This window comes from Hyposmocoma kahamanoa, unplaced genomic scaffold (genome assembly GCF_003589595.1).
Source record: "Hyposmocoma kahamanoa isolate Upper Pololo Valley unplaced genomic scaffold, ASM358959v1 117, whole genome shotgun sequence".
NCBI lineage: Eukaryota > Metazoa > Arthropoda > Insecta > Lepidoptera > Cosmopterigidae > Hyposmocoma > Hyposmocoma kahamanoa.
Genome location: NW_020653397.1, coordinates 659,616 through 682,102, shown reverse-complemented (window position 1 = coordinate 682,102; position 22,487 = coordinate 659,616). Strand labels below are relative to the sequence as shown.

At 37.2% G+C, this 22,487-nt stretch overlaps 2 protein-coding genes across 2 annotated transcripts in view; both read left to right on the top strand.

Moving 5' to 3' along the window:
• Positions 1-621: 621 nt before the first annotated feature.
• Positions 622-17,406, top strand: LOC113239899 (atlastin). The gene is made up of 12 exons (XM_026477061.1): positions 622-709; positions 6,005-6,234; positions 6,575-6,721; positions 7,070-7,225; positions 7,467-7,616; positions 7,958-8,096; positions 8,729-8,913; positions 9,943-10,079; positions 11,825-11,909; positions 12,672-12,886; positions 13,468-13,534; positions 14,436-17,406. The coding sequence occupies exons 1-12, from the start codon at positions 622-624 to the stop codon at positions 14,550-14,552; spliced, it is 1,716 nt and encodes a 571-aa protein (XP_026332846.1). The 3' UTR covers positions 14,553-17,406.
• The window catches only part of LOC113239884, a 62,313-nt gene continuing 54,455 nt past the window's right edge, over positions 14,630-22,487 (top strand). The window contains exon 1 of the mRNA XM_026477043.1: positions 14,630-14,645. The gene's annotated coding sequence lies outside the window, so the exon portion shown is untranslated. The remainder of the gene's footprint in view (positions 14,646-22,487) is intronic.

Genomic DNA, 22,487 nt, shown 5'->3' with positions numbered 1-22,487 from the left:
TGTTACGCACCGTTGCCGTTGTGGTTAATATCTTAACAATATCGCTGTGTGTTAAAGTATTCCAAACCCTTTCTTGCATCTTCTTATTACGCCTGAACTGGAATAACAGTGTTTTTACGAAACAAAACATAATTTGACGAATTATGTGTTTTAGTTTTTGAGATTACTTACCGATGACCTAATCGTGTAACTTGTGTAACTTGATCAAGTTTGCGTTTCGAATTCTGAAGTTTAGATTTGGTTTTAGAAGCGTATAGTGAACATTTCACACTGAAAGTCAGACTGGCTTTCTAGTTACACCGTTAAGGGCTGAACTACATGATTCCATTGAAAAGTCAGCATTACTGTGTTCCGGTTTTGAAGGCTAAGGGTGCTGGTGAATTACAGGCGCATGGTACTTGTTAACTTATGTCTCAAGATGACGGGCGCAGTGGCAGCCCCTCAGATCTTTGCGATTTAAAGCTCTTGAGAGGCACTGCAACTGTTGTGGATATGCGTGTAGCTTACCATCAGGCGCACGACTTGTTCATCCCGTCACTTGATATAATAAAAAAAAGAAAAAAATAACCGCGGCCACGTTATTGTATGCGTTTTTATTTATTTCACATTGGTCACTAAAATATGGTGGTGTGTGTTTTAGGCTATGCGCATGAGGTGGTCGGGAAGCTGAACTTGCAACTCTATTACAAAGATTTACATAAAGACATAAGTAAGTTGCTCGAGTGTTTATGTAATCTATGCTTCGGCACTTGCTTCATCATTGTTACTGTTCACTTCGGTGTTATCTACATTTCATGCTCACACTGTGCTTTGTTTTCATCAACGTTGATCGAAAGTATGTATATTATTAACAATTCTTCTGTCTTTTCACGCCTATCGGCTAGTAGCGTAAGATAGGGATGCACAATTTGTTTGCCTTGAATCGATTTTTTTGATCGTATGCCTCTGAATCGATCTTATAAAAATCTTTCAAAATTAAGTTCAATAAAAAAAATCGACAGCCTTTGTGGCCTCAGTCGTTTACAACTTTCATAGTGACACTAGCCAGTGAGAAAAGACGTTCAGATCGCCAAATATGATAGATTTATTGTACTTAGATGTTGTCAAACTGCTATATAAAATAGGGGCTAAAATATAAAATAGGGGTTCACAAAGAGATTGTTTTGTTTAAATTGTGAATACGACCTGGAAAATTCGATTCATCTTAATGTTGAATCAGTTTACTTAAATATCGCTAGATCGTATACAGTTGAATCGATTTTCATAAAAATCGAATTGTAATATGCATCCCTAGCGTAAGGCTTTCAATTTACATCGAAGGGAAGCTAATTTTTGTAACGAATAGCATAATGGACTTTATGTCACTAGTGTAACGAGCAAGCTAACGATACGGTAACTGCGGGAATACCCGAAACTGCGCGAGAATTCTCCGAAAGACGCGACGTTTTTTGGCTCGTATCTTATTTGTACGTCACACAATTGGCATAAAGGTCATTATCGTATGGTTACAAAAATGGGCTTTCATATGTGAGCCTAAACAGAGATAGAGATTTTGCGGCTTCCATTCGCATTAATCCTTTAACACACGCTACTCGAAAATGTATCGTTAAGGTACCATAAAACATTCCGATGTTGGGAATCGTGACTGGCGGCCGCGACCTACTGCTTAGTACGAATTTTTATCAGAAAGTCATGCGACGCGGTCGCTTGCGTTGCTGGTCAGCACTCGATACATAAACAATGAGACGCGGTCGCCAATATCAGAATGCTACCTTTAATCCCCGAATTCACACTCATTCTTTCACGTCATCATTCAATGTAACCGTATGCATAATTCAATTAGAGAACTTCCGACAAAGCCGCAAGACGCATAATCGAATGTGCGATTCAACTACCTTGACCTTGTGAATATTTCCTATGTTCATTGGGTTGAATTCCATTATTGTGTCCATTGACCTAATGATTGCGTCTAATTAGACACTTGTTATTTATTTGTTACGGACTTGTGGTTCGTTTCAGATGAACGGTGTATTTATTTTATACATTATAAATGGTAACAACACATCCAGCTATAGACTCTTGTTCGAATATCGCCTCTAGTGCAACGGTACAACATTCGTCACTGTATAGCTTGATGTACTGCCGTCTATACATGTGTAAAAAACTGTCCGAGGCAAGACTCAGTAACATCTGAATTTTCATCCATTACAGTGTAGTTTTTATGCTCTTTTGTATCGTGGATTTTATGAGTGTGACGCAATAACAATTTAGTTAAAATCAATTTAGGTATATTACACCATTCAAAGTACACTATAATAAGTAGATTCTTGAAAATTCACACGCTTACTGTCTTTTTTTATGATACCCAGTGACGGGACGACACGCTTGTCCATAACAGTAGCACGGCTGCCCCATAACGTAACCTAAGCAAAATTTTACAGGAGACCCCAAACAACATTAAGGTCGCCATAAGACCCCATGTGCAAGTACAACAGGCTTATATTTTTCATGTGTGATGTCACCAGTGTATCTTATTTTTGCTTTTGGTTCACTTTGTTAATTCCTATGTTTAGTGACGAATTACAGGGTTCGTCTATAATATCGGAGACCAGTGCCAAAACCTTCGCATATTCATGCCGGATAAACAAAAAACGGTCGCTCAACTTTTAGAAAACTTTCCAAAGTCTAATGTGAGAATTTGTTTTGACCTGTCTCGTTTGTTTAGCGGGTATATTATTATCCCAAAGACTTTCACTTTATGCGAGGGCATTGTCATTGCCCAGGTGTGGAATAGCTATATCAATATTATCATTACGATTATACGTGGAGAGTCTTGGGCCTATTGTTTATTCTTATCTAATGGGTTTATATACTATTAGCTGTGCCTGGTGCATGCGTTGCAATGCCATTGAAAGAAAAAACAGTTTGGCTTTTGCCTCTGTTTATTGGAGTGCTTTTAAAAACAGTTCAGAAACCAATTAATAGATGCAGGCAGATTAGTGTACGGAAGTCCACATTAGTAAAAAATGGAAGTAAATTAATTTGCCACTAGAAGCAATATAGAAGCACATTTGTTGAATATTCTTTCATGCCGCTTATTTTTCCAACCTCTCTCCTCATATAATTAAAATAAATAACACAAACGCAGCTACAAACACATACCACCACCAAAAATCTACCCGACACGTATTTTGCTTCTCTCCAAAGCATACTCAGTGGTTGTTTATTCGACACCCGAATTCTAGTTTACTCGGCAGTTTTTTCGCAATCAGATAAATAATAATGGAACACATACGGGATAAATATAAAAAAAACTAGATTTATTGGATTATGCGTTTTGTTTTGTTATATAAATTGGCCGTGTAGTGGAGCTTTAAGACGAAGAATAATGTCATAGGTGTGACGGCCTCGTCAAAAACGGATGAGGTGGTGATAGGTTACTTATAGCAGATGTTTCAGATTACGCAAGTTCATGAGATATAATTATTAATACAAAGATCGAACACTTAAAAGAAATCTTCGATCCGACTGGATTCGCCCTCTGGATCTTTGTATTAATAATTATAACAAACTAGTGGAGTAATTTCAGAAAAAAATAATTGAATATCATGGTGGTGAAATATCCTGACAGTTAATAAACTTAATTCGCAAGATATATTTTCATTCAACTGCTAAGTACAGTTCTCTACTTAAGTAATTTCATAGCTAGTATAGTAATATAATGAATCTACACCTATATACACAAGGTTCTGTAATTACGTCGCTAAAAATACGGCATAGCCTTCTGTAATGGATTCTCTGAGTTTAAACATTAGATGTACATACATTTAAGCAAAATATTGTTTCGTTTTAAAGTCATGGACGGAAAATAATTAAGGTCGTATTTCGACATTGAAACCTCGTAATTTCATTAATTGATTGTTAGAAAGTATTTAAAGTTTTTTTTTGCAAAGCAATGCGATCGTCAGGAACCCATCTAGTGACGATTATGTAAAGCGATGATTCCCAAAGTGATCTGTTTTTATCAACACCTAGAGGGTCTGTGAGGAGTCTAAGGGTCGTATTCCAGAACTCTACTCAATACTCAAGTCAGGACTTGAGTATTGCAGTGAGCACTGAAAATCATACTCAAGTCCTTGCCATTAGGGTCGTATGTCCAGTGCTTGTGTTTCCAGTGCAATCCTGACTTGAGCATTGAGTAGAGTTCTAGAATACGACTCTAAGGGTCCTCGAGAGTGAATTTAGGCAAATCGAAACTAAATCTTGGCTTTCCATAAATGGAACAATCACCTAACACTGAAAGTACCCATGTAACTTAATATATTGTGTATGTTATCAAATGACGTCACGAACAAGTTGTAGGCCTGATAGTAAGCAACACGACTACTGCCGCTCGGAGAAATCGCAAAGATCGAAAGGGCTCGCCCGCTGCACCAGTCACCCTTATGTATAAAGTTGACAAGTCCCGTGTGCCTGTGATTTCACCTGCACCCTTACCCTTCAAAACCGGGACGCAGTAATGTTCACATTACTGCTTGGCGGCATAGACAGGTGGTGCCGGACAAACTTACAAGGAACGCTACTTCTAAATTACTAAATTTTTTTTTCAGTTTGTCACTCTATGGCTAAGGTTATCAATGTGAATAGCAGTGTATCAGCTGTCAAAAACATAGTTCAAGTTGACGAATTTGTAAAAATTCAATATAATATGTTTAGCAGGTGGTCTGCGCTACGCAAGGCCACATACAATTTTAGTAGCAGTAGAACTCCTTGTGAAAGAGTTCCTCCAGGGAAATACAGACACTTTACCTGTTTCTGCCGCCAAGCATTAATGTGAGCATACTGCGTTCCGGTTTGGAAGAGTAAGGGTGCTGGTGACATTACATGCACTTGACAACTTACGTCTCAGGGTGTCGGGAGCAGTGGCAATGCCCCTCAGATAGTTGTGATTTAGAAAAGAAAGAAAAGAAAAGAAAAATAATTTATTTGGCAACATTTTACAATAAATAATACAAAACAAACACAATCATACATTATATGTTACCAAAACGGTCACCACTCAGCTTTGTGTAATGAGACGTTGAAGAATGCCTCATTACGCTGGTTTTCAGTGGCGCCATAAATGGACAAAAAGAAAGATGGCGCCTCGGAAAGCCGGCGGCAAGATAAAAATACAACAAAAAAGAAATATAAAGATTAGGTATTATATATATTTAAAGCTCTGAGTGGCACTGCAACTGTTATGGACAGGCGTGTCGCGTGCGCCAGGCGCACGAATTGTTAGTAGGCATTATAAAAAAAATACAGAACAAATGGCACGTGGTCTACAAGACAAAAAGTTTGGGAACCTCTGACACAGAACGTACTCGTGTTTATAAAAAAAAAGAAAATTGTAAATCATGAAATTATCATGTCTGTTTGTAAACATCATAAACTCACAATTAAACTGTAATTGTGGTTAGTGGACGTAGCACGACTATCGCGCTTGAATTAGTTTCGCATTCATCAATGCTGTCGGTAACATCGATCGCAATTGCAAATATTGTGAAAGCAATTCAATTAATTCACCTGTGCAATCTCATTTATTTCTCTTATACACAATCCGTGTTGGGTGCATCTTGATTTCATCTTGATCTTGATTTCATGCTATTCCCCTAATTAATTTAAGTATAATAAAGTGGCGTAATTCATGTCATCCATGGTCCATTATTCAAAATCTAACAAGAAAACGTACTATATACAAATTAACAATAATTTATGAAATTACAAGACATTTACTTGTCCATTTTAATTAATAAAATAGAAGGTTCTTTAGTTGTTTCATCTTTGTTAACTGTTAATTAGTTAAGTTTGTTAATTATTTGTTTCGAGTTCTTTGTCCGTTTTGTTATTCTAGAATTCAAATACAAGCCGTTACTTACGGAAACGAAACTGAAATTTATAAAAAAAAAACTGAAATTATGAAACAAGTATGATTTCGTAACAAACAATATTCTTTTTACAGTAACAGAAAAAGTGTCAGATAAGCCGGCATCAAAATCAGGTCCTCGGGGGGTACAAGTGGTGACGCCAGGGCCGGAGCACACTTTCACCCTCGATGAGGATGCCTTAAGCGAGCTGCTGCTCCGCGAAGACATCCGCGACCGGCCTGTCGTAGTCATCTCGGTCGCCGGCGCCTTCCGCAAGGGCAAGTCCTTCCTGCTCGACTTCTTTCTCAGATACCTCTACCACAAGGTGAGCACTTTAAGACACACAAAGTTTTGTTTAAAACAAAGCAGTAATACAGAATAGTGGCGTCAAAGAAGCATTCGGTAATATCAGTCAACAATTTGAACAACCAATACAAACGGGAATTATCTAATAGACTTACAAGCATCATTGGAAAATGTCAATCATTGATTTCAAAAGTTAAGTTGACTTTAGGTCCACAACTGCTGCAAAGTTGCTGTAATTTTTCAAGAATGTTCCTTCGGGGGACATTACTGGAATTTCATTTACTTATTGTCTATAAACAACTATAGACGGTTGTTTAAGTTAAAGGCACATTTTTGATCCTCAATGTTTATTGCTGCAGTATGGCGCCGGCGGCGGAGGCGACTGGCTGGGTGCCGAGGACGAGCCGCTCCACGGCTTCAGCTGGCGCGGCGGCTCTGAACGCGATACTACCGGCATCCTCATGTGGTCCGATATTTTCAAGGCTACGCTCCCAAATGGAGAGAAGGTACATACTTGGCCTAGTATTGTACTAAACTTTAAATTTAGTCTAAGATTGAAGAAATGTTAGACTTCCGCATATACGAAACTTGTTTGTGCAGCAGTATGTCGTTCCCGCATGGAGCTGAGCAGTCCTGAGTATTGTCTCATAGATAGTGCTATAGCTGACGTGGACGCAGCCCATCGCGTTTCCAAATGCATTTTTTGAAATATTTTTACGAATGATTTTTTGAATAGTTCTTGATGTGGGACCCGTCCATCCGAACCATCTTGATTAGACTTGCCAAAACCTTGAGAGAGGTAGCACTTGTAGATCTCTTACAATTTTGGATTTTCGAATATTCTGGATTTGCAGGTGGCGATAGTTCTATTGGACACGCAAGGCGCGTTCGACAGCGAGTCGACGGTGCGCGATTGCGCCACCGTGTTTGCCCTCTCGACTATGCTATCTTCCGTGCAACTGTACAACCTCAGCCAGAACATACAGGAGGACGACTTACAACACTTGCAGGTATGCTACATCTCATTTGAGGTGCCTAAGCAGCTTCAATATGCCAACTTGCGTCAACTTTTCTGGCACCGAGCCATAGACGTTTTATGCTGTGATGTTCGCACCGTTCCCCCAAAGTAAATTCCGGTGCTTTGATACTCATAGTATATACAAGAATTGCCTAGTTTGAGACCAGGCAGTAGATGTGGTTGTCTGGCACATATTATAATTCTTATAACTGAAATACCCGTCCCGTTTCCAGTTATTCACAGAATACGGGCGTCTGGCACTGGAGGACAGCGGGAGGACTCCATTCCAGAGGTTGCAGTTCCTCGTCAGGGACTGGAGCTTCCCGTACGAGGCGCAGTATGGAGCTGATGGCGGCCAGAAAATACTACAGAGAAGGCTCAAGGTACCTTAGAGACACTTTACTATGATCATCTTGGTTATAGCTGAATCTCAATTCGAGGAAACTTTCAGCTGACTCGGCGTCAAGGTCATCCATTATGGAGATATGTAAAACAGATGAGTATATAGGTAACATTGAAATTGCAGTTTCAATATACAGAATCTCGCAGCAATTCATTGATTCATCTTTAAGTTGCTTTCTAAAACAAGGTTAACGTGGAGTGATATTTGTAACCAGGAGCTTATGAAATTTTAATTAAGTTTCTGTCCTCATCAAATTTACACCTTCCCAGAAATCCATTCCTATTTTTGAACTCTATTCAAGAGTGTCTTACCCAATTGCAGGTGTCAGACAAACAACACCCCGAGCTGCAGTCTCTGCGTAAACACATAACGTCATGCTTCTCTGAGATCGCATGTTTCCTCATGCCGCATCCCGGACTCAAGGTCGCCACCAATCCCAATTTCGATGGACGACTCTCAGGTATTCTCTAATAATCTCTTTCGTATTATTTACGTACACTTCGCAGCGGACCAAGCACAACATACTTGAATCTTTATAGAAATCTTTTGAGGGATATTTTGATATGTTTATAATAAGATCAGGGAGTTTCGATGACAGCAACATACAGATTGATCACACGTCTACAACATTTTTGATACTTTATAGGAAACCCCTTTGAATGTGACCCATATGCCAATAATTTGCATACCATTCAAAGCATCACAAAAGTTCCTGCCTAACGGGCGATTCTTGCTTTACTATAGTGGTAACTAACACCTATATCCAAATATGCAATTTGGCGACTTTAGTGGCCTAATGGGTTACAATGTGGGCGCTAGATGCGGAAGTCCCGGGTTCGACGCCCGGTAGGATTAATTTGGGAAACTAACTTTTTTGAATTGGTTCTGATCTGGGGTTCGGGGAAGTGCTCCAAGGTGAATTCCCTTGCTTGAGACCAGGAAATGTTGTGGTTGTCTGTTACGTTACATTATCAGGGTCCTAAATATTGCAAACGCTTTGGCAGAGGTTAGCGTTGGTATGAACCACTTTCAATCTAATGATCGTTTACCAAAACAAATCAAAATAAGTTAATATACCTCTATTTCCACCAGACATTGAGTCGGAATTCAAGAGGTCCCTTCAGCAACTGGTCCCGATGGTTCTATCCCCACACAACCTCGTGCCGAAGCTCATCAACGGACAGAAGGTGAAGGCCAAGGACCTCGTGCAATATTTCAAGTCTTACATGAACATTTACAAGGGCAATGACTTGCCTGAACCCAAAAGTATGCTCGTGGTATGTATTGGTTCTTTCATTCTTTTCACGCACATCTATTGTAATAGCAGATACGTTATTACCTAATACACGGACTATCAATGCCTTGTGCAGTCTCGTGGGAGTTCCCCAGGGTATACTTTTTGGACCTAAATTGTTTCCTATTGTTAACAATTTGATTATGTACTTTGTAGTTGGATGTAGACCTTATCATTAATGTAGCTTAGACTAACAACTATTCAGAGTTGGTACATATAGTTCGGAGTCCTAAATATATGTCGAAAAGTCATTAATCCTCTTCGAAAACCAGGTTTCCTTGGGATTTTCCAAGTGGTATACAATTTTGTATACCACTTGGAAAATCCTCCTTCACGAGAGTCTTGCGTTATTATTATGAGAGTAACACTCGGTCCACATGAATATTTTTTTATTTATTGTAAGAAGGTAGAATAAATTAAGGAAATTGCTGTAACAACAAACAATATAATATAAAAATACTACAGATCAAACGTAACTAGGTGAATTGGGGTAAATTAACAAGGGCCTGCATTCGCAAATATTGGTGCTTTATAAACAATTAATATTTAATAATACACGACAACGACCTCCTTGGTCAAGCGGCTTGCACACCGGTTTTCATGGTGTCGCCATCTCTGAGGTCCCGGGTTCGATCCCCGGTCGGGTCAATGTAGAAAAGCTTTTCTATAATTATCTCGGGGTCTGGGTGTTTGTGCTACCGACGTACTTACTTTGGATTCGGAATAACGTCTTTAATATTGTCTAATATTTATTATTTATTTATTTAATAATGTTTACGACGTACACGTCCTTTTTCTTCGAGAAGTTTCATGGCAGTCACGTCGGAACGAAGCAAAGTAAGAATGACGAAGGAAAAGAATTAGAGAAAGATTCAAAATTTCAAAAGTAAGTGGCTAGAAGCCAGAGATAAGGGTGATAGAGGTGGGATGACGATGAAAAGAGATCTCATCGTCATAATAGAGACCTGTAGAGCAGTATCTCGCGCCCTAATGATCATAATTGTCTTGTCAGGCGACGGCGGAAGCCAACAACCTGACGGCGGTGGCAGAGGCCAAAGAAGTGTACACGACACTCATGGAGGAGGTGTGCGGCGGTGCCAAGCCCTACCTGCAGACGCAGCTGCTCGACGCGGAGCACTGCAGGATCAGGTTAGTTACTTTCTGAAACTTACAGTCCCATTCCACTGCGGTAATAATGTGCGCAAAGAAAGTACCGGTGGAAATGTCAGAGAAACTTTAAATAAACATTAAATCAAAGTAAAATTCACCACGTCATTTTTTTATTGCACAGAAAAAAACAAAAACACATTTAGTGACAAGGACAACTTATTTCTATATAATTAGAGTATGTAAATTACAAAAACAAAATTTGAGTACGTAAAATTTAAATAGCTCTTAGTAAATGTTTGAGTACCAAGCTTTATTATAGTGTACAAAAGTTTTTTGACGATTACCACAAATTGGCGACTAGCGATGTGACATGTTTATTAATAAATCCGTCTTTTTTCCTTTTCTTTTATATTGTAATGCAATTTAATTTTAATCTGTGACATTTATATAATATTGTACACCTTAACTGGTAGACTATAAAGTACAAACCAATGTAATATTTTAAGATCTTATGTAAATTAACTATAGTTATCATTGACTTACAAATAAATGGACGACGGGTCTAATACAAAAACCACGAAAAAAATGTCCCAAGTCAACCCATTTAAACGTAGTGACATTTCAAGGAATATGAAAGAGCTAAAACGTTGAATTTAAATTATAATGTCATCGCAGTACTGTCTAATTTTGCTTGCTTCGCTGTCAGTCGAACAAACGAAGACTAGAGCGTGAATGACGCTCTGCATACGATTTTAACACCCTATAAGTTCGGACACTTTTTAGCGCGGACCTGACGTCCATATAATTGTAAGTCAATGATAGTTATGCAATAAATGTATTCTTATTCTTATACCATGACACATGGCGAAACAAGACTGCGTAGTATTTAGTACCTGTTGCTATACCAGATGTCGCGACGGTTACCAAATAGCAATTTTTGTATCTAATTTGTTTTATATTGACAAACTGCAATTTATCAAAGCTACTCTAATTTCTAGTGATGATAAACAAATCAACTAGATGGCGCTTATTGCACTAATTTTTATGGATAGTCCCGGCTCTTAGGATTAGCGCCATCTAACCATATTAAGAAGCGTTAATTTATAAATTAGTTTGTAACATACAATGCCATCAATTGACAATGTTTAGAAAATAATTTTAGCTCATTATCAATATTTGAAGAATATTACAAGGGGAAAAAATTGACTTTTTATATTTTATATTAAAGAAGAATTAATTGATATCCACTGCCATTTACATAACATAAACTACTTCCAGGCTATATAGATCAGCGCAATCTATATATAAGACATGGACTTTGATTATTTTCAGAGTTACGATCCGTAGTCCATACTACAGATAGATTAGCAGTCTACTCGACTTCGGTCCATGGTATTCACACATACTATTTTCGTGGAGGGAGTGATAAGGAACATTTTTAGGCTTTCTGTCTTAGAATGACCGGTACGCGTTGAGTAACGAGAGCCCTTATCTCATCTGAGTGGTCGTGCGCGTGCAAATTATTAAAATATGTTTACGAAATAGGTTCTAGTGAGAAGTAAACTCAAAACTTCCCATCTAATTCTCTCTGTTCTAACCGCTAAGCTACCGAAGTTGTAAAACAATAAACACTAAATTATTTTAGTCAACAGACTTGTATAGAAAAGTTCATTGGTGCACTTACGGACAAACTGAAGTATTATTGGGCCATTTTCTGTACAGTCATAAGTTTTTCAAAATTCCTTATAGCAATGAAAATAACATATAATGAATCGTGATTTCAGAGACAAGGCTCTACACGCCTTCCACAGCAAGCGCAAAATGGGGGGCGAGGAATTCAGTCAGTCGTACTGCGAACAGCTCACGCAGGTAAACTGCTTAAATTAATTCCAGCATTCACACAACAATTAAAAACGTACCTTCAAACTATTTTATCATAATAATAGCCACATTGAGTCATACTGTGTGTAATATATTTTTGCAATATATAATAAAGAGCCCGTAACGTTGGTTTATTTGAAAAAAAAAAAGCAAAAACGTGATCTAGATTCGAAAAAATAGTGTCATGTCCAATAAATCTACCTGTCATCATTGTGTTCCATAAGTATATGATAAAGGCTCTAATCTTTTGTGACCATTTGTGACTTTGCTTTATTGTATTTTTTTTTTTATTCAATTTCAAAAACGTTAACTATTTTATTACATTAACGCTAGGTAAAAACTTAATGGTTTAACCACCTAGTGATGAGCTAACAAGCTCGGTACTTAAATTAGCTTACTACTTACTAAAATACAAATAATATATTACGATTAAGAGATTTCCATTTTTTTGTTTAAGAACTTTTGTTCAATGTATATGCCAGTTCCATCGTATCCTAAACTATAACTTACATGTCTGGGCGGTGCTGCTGAAGAACCGATTCAACAAATAGTAACAGTCTTTTTGCCTGTTTCGTGTGGGGATTGATTTTAGTATACAATTTATAGCATCTACGGATGTTCGGTTGATCTACAGGTCTCGCAATTAAAGCAAAACTGTTTAATGGAACGTGTCCCAGTATATTTGTAGGTCGATTATAAAAATAAAAGCCTTGAAATATTTGAACAGCGAGTGTTACGTAACTTCGCCAGGACCTGGAAGAGCAGTTCCAGCAGTTCCGCGCGCACAACGAGAGCAAGAACATCTTCAAGGCGGCGCGCACGCCGTCCGTGTTCTTCGCCATCGCGCTGTTCTTCTACGTGCTGAGCGGCGTGTTCGGGCTGGTGGGGCTGTACCCGCTGGCCAATCTCTGCAACCTGGCCATGGGTCTCGCTCTCTTGACGCTGGTGCTCTGGGCGTACATCAGGTTAACGATACACTCGCTAATTCTATTCACCCGCTAACCATTTACGAAAAGACGTGCCCGTTCTCGCAAAGCGGAGCCTAGACGGCAGAGGAAAATTTTAAACAGTGATGTAGTTGTCGTCCAGAGTTTTATCGATAGATTGTCGAAGGAGATTAAATTTTGTAGAAACGCGCGAATGATTAATCATTGCATTGCCGCTTTCTTTCCTTCTTAGTTTGATAGTTGACATACTGGTACCGATAACAATTCGTGACAGTACAGAGACGATTTTATTCTTATTCTATGTAATCTACTTTATTATCGACTACAATCAATAACTGCTTATAAGCAGTAAGCTATTTGCCCATTAAACTGCCATTTTTTTCCGTCTTGGAAAAAACGGTATGAAATTAAATCAATTGTTCTGTTTTTACTAATGACGAAAGTCGATGCTTGTTTCTAGTTTGCGTTTTGAATTAACACCATTGTCTTATTTGAGACATAGTTTCGTAGTAACAACCGGCTTTTGTTCAATAGAACAGCACTGACCAGCTTCTAACAACCTGGCTTGAACTGTACATTAAAACGGCGTGGTGTTGCAGGTACAGCGGCGAAATGCGCGAGCTGGGCGTCGCCGTCGACGACACCGCTAACGTGCTTTGGGACAATGTGAGTTGCATGTATCATACACCATGCACCGTACGCAACGCGCTACGCATAATACACTACGCAAGAATAATTGTAGACAATGCACTATGCAGGGTGTAAATTTGAGACGGGGCAGCAAGGCCAGCTACCTTAATCGTTGTAGTTACAGGAAAATGGTTCTAGAAGACTATCCATGAATTTTGAAGATATTTTGATTGGCATTCACAGATTTTGAAAAAATGGTACAGTCAGCAAGATAAAAGGCAATTTTTACAAAACTTTTTTTTTGTACCATTCGATCCGGTCTCTGGTAAGGATCAATAGACTCTATGGGACCAACTGAGATAAGAGTACTCGAAATGGCAGAAATCGCAAAAAATCTTTTACCATACAAAAGTAAAGTTTTTGTTAGAAACGAAACTGGCCACACACCAAGTAAGTGAATGCCCATCAAAATATCTTCAAAATTCATGGATAGTCTAGTACGACGTGACATAGTGAGTTTAGGGTTCATTGAATGCTAATGTAAATTCAAAAAGTGATAATAATAATAAAAATTAAAAATTAAAAAAAAAGAAAAAATATTTTTCATAATATTTGTAAAATTGCAGCAAAGTACAATCCAAATTAAAAATTAAAATGATGATAAGTATCAAATAGTAGAAAACTACATATTTTTTATTGCACAGTACGAATGCTTAGTATTCGCGAAAATGTCATTGTATTGAAAGACTTGTCGTACGTTGTCGTAAGACGTGAAACGATCTCTTTCTGGCCAGAGTTTGTACGACTTGGTGGAACGTAAAAAACTTTATAAAGTTGTTGTTATACACAACGCATTACGCACAACCCATTACACAAAGAGGCACCATACGCCACGCACAGCCTCGTGCCCCGGGATTGACTCGGCCCCGCGTTGCAGGTGATGAAGCCCATGTACCAGATGTGCCTGGAGAAGGGCATGGAGCACGCGGCGGCGGCGGCGGCCGAGCGCGCGCTGGGCCCGCCCAGCTCCAACGGCAAGCACAAGGCCTTGTGATCCGCGCACCCCCGCCTCGCCCCGCAGCCCGCGCAGCCCCCGCAGCCCCCCTCGGCCCGGCCTTGCCACACTCTTCTCGCTTTCAAACGAGCGGTAAGTCGGCGTCGTTTTCGATTTCGTCCTCGCGTTGTTCAACCCGACCGCTGCGCTCGGGATCACGACGAACGTGTTCGAGGCCGCGCGCGGAACGACGACGATTTACGGTGTGACCGACGGTCGATTTTGTCGCCGAAATTCTGCAAACGTTTGCGAATCAAAATGTTCTACACTTGTGTTCAAAATTCATACGTTCAAAGTAAACATTTAAGTAACGTTCGAACTAACTTAAACCTAATATATCTTCCGGTATACGTCCCGCTGTTGAGCGTGGGTTTACATTCAATCTTTATTGGTTTATATCAAATTTACTGCAACTACATGAATGTTATTCAAAGAAGAGAACCTTCTATCCTTGACAGTTATAACGACAGTGAAAAGGGTACCGTACGTCATGTGCGATGATAAAAATAGAACACATATCTTATAGTAGTAAAAATCCCGGTCCAAAAATTCCGGCAACAATATGTAAAGAATATTTTTCAATGTAGTAAAGAGTTGTGCGTGTGTTTGTCTGTTTATTTGTGTGGTCACGGCTGAGTGCGGCTGTCAATTGACATTAACGACAGGTGATATGTCAATTGACATTTTTACTGAGTGTTCATAAAAATTTTAGGGGAATTTTAACAATAATGATACCTATAAAGATAATGGGAAATAGGCTATTTTCCCTAAACTTTAGCTGCTCCGTCAATTTGCATATGAAGGTGTTTTCATTTTTGTTTGGATTGCCAAAGTTATATTTATCACAAAACTTATTTTTAATGGTGTTTTGTCTTAAAATTTTGCTCAACAACTTTTGCTAATTAGCAGATGCACTGTTTTTAAAACTCCGTAAATGAAAAATGGAAACACTTCAGGCAGCATATTATAGGACGTGATTTGGCAAAATATGCTGCGCCCATATATTTTGTGCTACAGACCATTTATGTTTATATTATTTGATATAATTGTCATGTCGCTATGACTAAAGAAATTTGACATTAAAGTCGTGTGATTTGGATACTTATGATTATTTACTGCGTATCGTATCGAAGTCAAAATCAAGTACTTGTTAATTGTTTACTGCGTATCACATAATATTAAACTCGTGTAATAGGGTACTTTGAATTATTTACTACGTATCAAGTGATATTAAGAGCGGTTACACACGGAGCGGTTACTTTTGGCAGCGATGTAAACGCGATGCGGTGGCGATTCGCAAACGCGATTACGTGAACCTTTTCACACACGCGCGTTTGTAAGCAGCGATGCAAGTGCGCAACTACATCGATACAAATGCGCGATTGCATCACTACACTTGGGATTTATTGGCGATTGCATCGCTGCATTTGTGACCACCACTCTAAGGTCACACAATCGGGTACTTTTCTGCGTATCTTGTGATTTTAAAGTCAAGATTTGAGTACTTTTAATTATTTACTGCGTATCAGATCATATTAAAGTTGTAAGATTGTGTACCTTCAATTATTATGTGATATGGAACTCAAGTGATCTGATAGCATGAATTATTTACCACATTTCACATGACGTTAAAGTCATACGAATAATCGGTCCAAATTTTTTATTTAAACGCGAATGAACTTAGTACAAAGTATATGCGTGTGGATGGAGTCCTCGCGTGAATTGCTGAAAATATGCGATCAAGTTTTAAATATATCATTGTTTATGTGGGTGGAGGTAAGATGACATTGTACAGCTAGACAAATTTACCGTAGCGTTAGTGTAGTAGAATTATTTGCTTGGATAATCCAACATGGATGACACAGAGGTAGATTTTTATAACATTCAATCAAAGATTTGAACCTTTACCATGTTATGGAGTTTAAAAGTAAACTAATACCAACATTTAAATATCGCAAAATGATCTTGACTTCAGTGACAGATATTGGAGGTAAAACAAATTGGTTACTGCTGGACAGCCTTAATATACCCAAGTAAATGTAGATGGTATACATAACGAAAAGGGTTACCCTGTTGGGTTAACGAAGCAATATAGAGAAGAAACATTAAATAATCTTAATCTTTATTAAAATAGCTTAACTTTCAAACTAAAAGTATCGTGTATAATAATAAATATACATAAGAAAACGTAATATATTTTTCAGACCCATATTTGAGCGTTGCACCAAAGTAGAAGAGTTATTTTGAATACTTGAAAGATATTTATTATAATTTAAAACTAATCACTTGTTGCATTTGCACAGAAAAACGCATCGTCTTGCTCAATAGGTAAAAGTTGATTATAGTTGGAGCCTCAGTATGTTGCTATATTTTAAAACCTATAATCCTCCCACATCTAGATAATGTCTTAGGCGCCTTGTAACAGCATATAATCGATTCGCATATTGACATTTTAATGTGTGCAATTTTCGTAACAAGTAAAGAATTTAAATAATTTTATCTGTAAAGCTAGTATCAAAAACAGGGGCTCCTCACTTTAAACCACCACGATGTAGCATGTAACTCTGCTCCTATATTAAATTGTAAATATTTCGTAAAATGCAACAAACATATCTCTAAAATAAATCACGTATAAAAAATCGAAAAAAAAATACTAAAATGTGCCAACCGTTTGTATAAAATGGAAGTTACTCGGAAATTGTTTTAAATAATAATTTGGTCAACATGGGGAGCAATGTTTGTTCGAAATACTTGTATTTGTTGATAGTTCAGAGTTTATTGTGTTGTTTTATTCAGGTTCTTTTCAAGATAAGTATCGGATCGATGTTTTTTTTATTGCGTATTGGTTTTATCTCAAAAGATCGATAAGAATATTAAAATAAATTAACTAAATACGAGGACGGTTTGACAAGTCTGTGACTGAAAAAAAATTTTTTTTTTTGTTTATTTTTCTACATAATTTCCTTTCAACTCTATACACCTTAACCAGAGATATCCTTCAACCAAAATATTTTTTTGTCAAACTAAAAAATAATTCAGCTATCACTTCCTCATTTGATGCAAATCGGTAAAAAATCTGGTAAAAAAAAAAGTCAAATGGACATTATTGGACAAGTTTTGATGTTCTGATTGACGATGAGAAACGGAATACTCGAAATTCAGTTTTCTCCATCTTCAAAAAATATATCAACTTCACCTAATTTTTTATATTCGCTCTAATTTTTTCAATAACCGTCATTTGCTTAGTGAGGAGTTCTAAATTAAGAAATAAAAATAAATTAAAAAGATTTTATTTAACTTTAAAGAGACGTATTTATCAAGCCGCCCTCGACGCAAGCAAGTTCCAATGAAGTCGGTTAAAAAACATTTTTAACTTATTTCTAGTTTGATGTTCTTCATAAACGAATGCTTGGTGACTTAATGAATATAAACAACTTTTGACGGAAAGTTTCTTTGTTATTATCCAGGCTGGTCTGGAACGCTGTGATAATGAATTCTAGCAATTTCGACATGTAGAATGGCTATGTCAAGAATTCTCACTAACATACAATAATTTAAAAAGCAATAATTTTTATTAAAGTTTTTGTAGTTTTTGTTATTAAGGTATATGGTGTGAAAGATAATACAATGACTAGGATAGAAAATAATACGATGGTTTGGTCATATGGAAAAGATGGATGTTTGTGGAATAATATCACGAACTTCAGAGCGAACGTGGAGGGAAATGTGGTCAACTTCATGCCTTAACCATATCAATAGTACAAGGAATAAACGGGCTTCTGTGAAGTTTGGTACGCGTGCAGGAAGCAAAATGGGCATGTGGGGATCGTTGCAAGGGGTAGTCCATAGCCTCAACCTGACGCACTGTTGCCAAGTGGTGGCATCTGTGCGCGGAATATTATTTATTTATAGTTCATTTCACATAGCATGGGTACAATGTCTTTTGAGATTTGAAGTTTCTAGGAATATATTGACATAAAATACAAATGAAAAAAGATCGATTTAAATACCTTCAATCGAGACAATTTGTAACGAAGAGGGAATCGATTTAGGGACAATAATTTAAGAACAAATAATATGCAAAATAGAAGGATTCGGTTATTATGTTATTAAGTTACTAAAAAACTACATAACAAACGAAGAAAATCTACAATAACCGGAAATAGTCAACAACAATGCATAAAAAAACTCAAAACAAAACAAATCGACCCGCATACAAGGTGTATGCTCTCGTATTGAAGCGAGATACACAGTAGCTGATTAGATTTATCGATTCTATGATGTCAATCTCTAGGCAAAGAATTCCGTTTTATACATCGAGGAGTTAGGGTAATTTATTTTTATCTTTATCATCTCTGTTTCTGTCTATTTAATATATATTGTTTGTTTTTGGTATATTATAACAATACTATCTCTTTTTGTAAGCTAGTTGAGAGCTTAATTAAAAATAGTACGCATGCAACGTAAAAATTTGAAAAGTCGCAGTACCCATCCTATGTGAAGTGGATTATATTCTATTATTTTCAACGAGGATAATAGTGGCCGTTGAATTTCATAAGCGTTAACATTAACTTTAGCCTTTGTTACGGGAAAAAGTGTCCAAAAATCATTATGTAAAGGTGACCCTATTCGTCACTAACATAAAAAAAAATCGTGAACATTTCACTAGCGCGTTTCAGTCAGTGCAAGTGGCGCCATCTAGTCTTTCCCACGAGTACTAAATTAACAAAGTAAAGATCCAATTAAGTTCTTTTTCATTATTTGTATTTAATTTACATTTTTAAACATTTAAATAAAAATTAAAATAATTTTATCACTGTGGAAGCTACTTAATATTTGTATGGAGACGCAATAATGTTTTTACTAAATGTAAATCTTTTTTGATAAAGTTGTTTATCTTCATGGTTTATTCGGTCCCGAACTACAAATTATGTAATTGTAACTAATTACAAAAACACTTTTCTTGCCTAGGATTCGTAGTTTGGTATTGCGGTTGTGACAGCAATCTTTTGTTTAAAATAATTTTGTCAACATACTTGTAAATAAAGGTCCATGTAAATAAATACCAAAAGTGCCTAAACTTCTTCCACTATTATCGAAATAAATGTTTAATTATTAGATTAAAATATAGATAATTTTAGTGTTTATCAAAATTTTTCCGAGATTTTGAGTAATTCTTTGACTGTATGGTAATTTGCAACTCGTTTTTTAACACCGTTCATCTTGATAAGGTAAATATTTTATTAATAAGAAACAAAGAACAGGTCTTATGAAGGCACCGATGTACCTGGCTGCTTCTTTAGGCCCGGCGCCCATTGGCGGGACGGTAGGGGAAGGGATGTTGCGGCATGCCAAATTTTTTACTTTACTCTGTTAAGATCAGTCGTAACGTTAAAAAAAAACCTGCCGAAGAATTCTGAGGGCTGTCGAGGCATACCAAAGGCTGCCCGCTCGGTATCCCTAAGCTTAACGTAGCTGTTTTCGTAGCTACAGGCCTACCGCGTAACTGAGTCGGTCCCTCAGGTAGCTGCGCGATGAGGGGGAGTGACAGTTTACGTAACAGTTACGTCGCGTTGCACACGAGATAATTTCAGCAAGATTTTTCTGACGACATTCAATAGCAAGTTGATTGAAAAACCTGCCTGCAAGTAAATTGTTGTTAGGTATAGGAAACGATAACAAAAAAAAAGATAAATAAAATAAAAACACAAGCCATTTAAAAATAAATGATTATCTTAATCACTTCTACACACTATTCAGTATCCATATCGTTTGAATCGTAACTTGAATGATTTGAATAGTCATCACCAGATTCTTCATCTCGTATATTTATCATGAATGTGTTCATAATCTCGTCGGTAATCACATCATTACTGTTGTTCCCGTCTTAAATTTTCTTGACAAGATCATGGCAATTTTGCCATTTCTCTACTGAATAGTCAGTGAATAAATGTTCGAGAGCTCGTTTTTTCTTCGTTTCGTGCTAGTTCACATTTAATATATTTCCATACAATTTTAGATTTAAATCTGAATGGTAGGGTGGGATACAGTCGAGTGACATTGGCAACGACTTATGTATATTTATGCCATCGTGATGTTCCGCTGTTGCCGGATCTAATTTTTTTGTCTTAAAATATTTGTAAACATTATAAACGACTTGTCATCTGGCTCCTAATTGGACGACTCGTCTTATGTTGCCAATCTCACGTGCGTTTCACTCAAAGCCTCCACAAAAAACATGTTTTGACGCCAGCAAAATGGGAGCCTGACTGATTTCTCACGTCACACACCATACACTCAGAAACAGTCTCAGTAAAGCGGTAGACCTGTACAACCATTGTCATTGAAAATTCAAGTACAATGACGTAACATTAAGGTATACTATTATTCATCTGAAAACGGCAGGCAGATGTCGTGCCGTCTCCTCATTGGGTGCCGGGTGTTATTGTTCGGCATAGTGAGATTCGGTTAGAAATTACACCCATCGTTTATACCTTAATCATCGAGTATATAACCAGAAATAGAGACGAAACGTCATTTAGTTTGTTGGAAAACTATTCTGCCGTATCATTACTGTGACAACTGCGCTCCGATCGGCCAGCCCGAGTTCGAAACAATTGACGGGTGTCGTCAATTGTTTCACTTCAAATCGACCAGTTAACTTGAGCTTTGCTATAATAGACGAAAATTGCAAAATTATATATTTAATATTTAATTACCGATGAAATGTGATTCCGTTTGTTTTGTAATTAGATGTTTTGCTGTTTTTGCCCCACCACCGAATAGAACAGCACGGCTTTGTTAAAGATATTATCTTTATTATAATAAATACAGAATATTTTTTGGAATATACGGAGACGTACACACAGGTCAGTAATTGGCCTGTCTATATTTCAGTGCAAACGAAAGTTGATAGTTATAAGAGCTGTATCGCTAATGTGTTGCCAGGAATATATGGCCCTTATTTCGTCTCTATTTCTGGTTATATATTCGATGACCTTAATCGATGAATAAATACAAAACATTTGTTGAATCGATGATTCGTTGTGCCTTTATATGTTTTTCCATGTTCATAATTATCAATATATAAATGTGAATAAGTAATTGTAAAATCGTCTTTTTGCAACACAAATAAGTTATTAAAAAAACAAATTACTTGTATTAAGTTGACTAAGAGTGAGAAGCTTCATAAGTCTCTCACAGCTGTCGCTTACGCCGCACACTGGGGCCCGCCCAAATTTCTAAATATGGGTATTTAGCACTGAGTACACTAGTACTGAGTTGCTAAGTACTGTCAGTTCTGACGTGCAGCAGCTTAAAGTCTGCTCTTTACGCTAAATAATCATTATTCCATTTTTACATTTACAACGTGAGTTTATGTGAAATCTTTGAACATTTATTTCTTACGTTTGATAATAAAATCGATTTAAGTGCACAATGTGAGTGACTAAGAGAGACATGTTGAGTCCCCTAAACATTATTATTATTTCATAAGTTTATCGCTATCTGATATACGACTCATTATTTGTAATAGTGCATTTTAAAATACCCACATTTTGAGCTTTGCCTTAAATAGACGGGCCCCAGTGTGCGCCGATAAAAGCAGAAAAAAAATCAATACAAGAGAAATTCGTAAGGTCAACTGACTTGATCTATGGCTCAGTAGGTAAGAGCGGTGGCCCTAGTTTGGCATACTGTCAGATCGAGGAATTCTTCTTTGTGTTTTCTTTCTATTTTTCACTGAATTATCTCCCTGTGCCAAATTAAATAAAAAGTCCTTACCGTTTCCTGAATCTAAATTTGAATCCTAACTTATTTTTGAAAAGCTAGTCAACGTCTGACTGCTTCATGACAATATGGTTTTGTATGTATTTAATATATTGTCTATAAATAATGTATAATTATATTTTAGTACAAATTTTTCATCTTACATCT

What these genes read in the sequence shown, in the direction of transcription:
- LOC113239899 (XM_026477061.1), top strand. Translation starts at nt 622, where the DNA reads ATGGTGGTGTGTGTTTTAGGCTATGCGCATGAGGTGGTCGGGAAGCTG. An exon ending in TCAGATACCTCTACCACAAG is followed by an intron (nt 6,235 to 6,574) that starts GTGAGCACTTTA and finishes TTATTGCTGCAG; the next exon opens with TATGGCGCCGGCGGCGGAGG. An exon ending in GTGCTCTGGGCGTACATCAG is followed by an intron (nt 12,887 to 13,467) that starts GTTAACGATACA and finishes GTGGTGTTGCAG; the next exon opens with GTACAGCGGCGAAATGCGCG.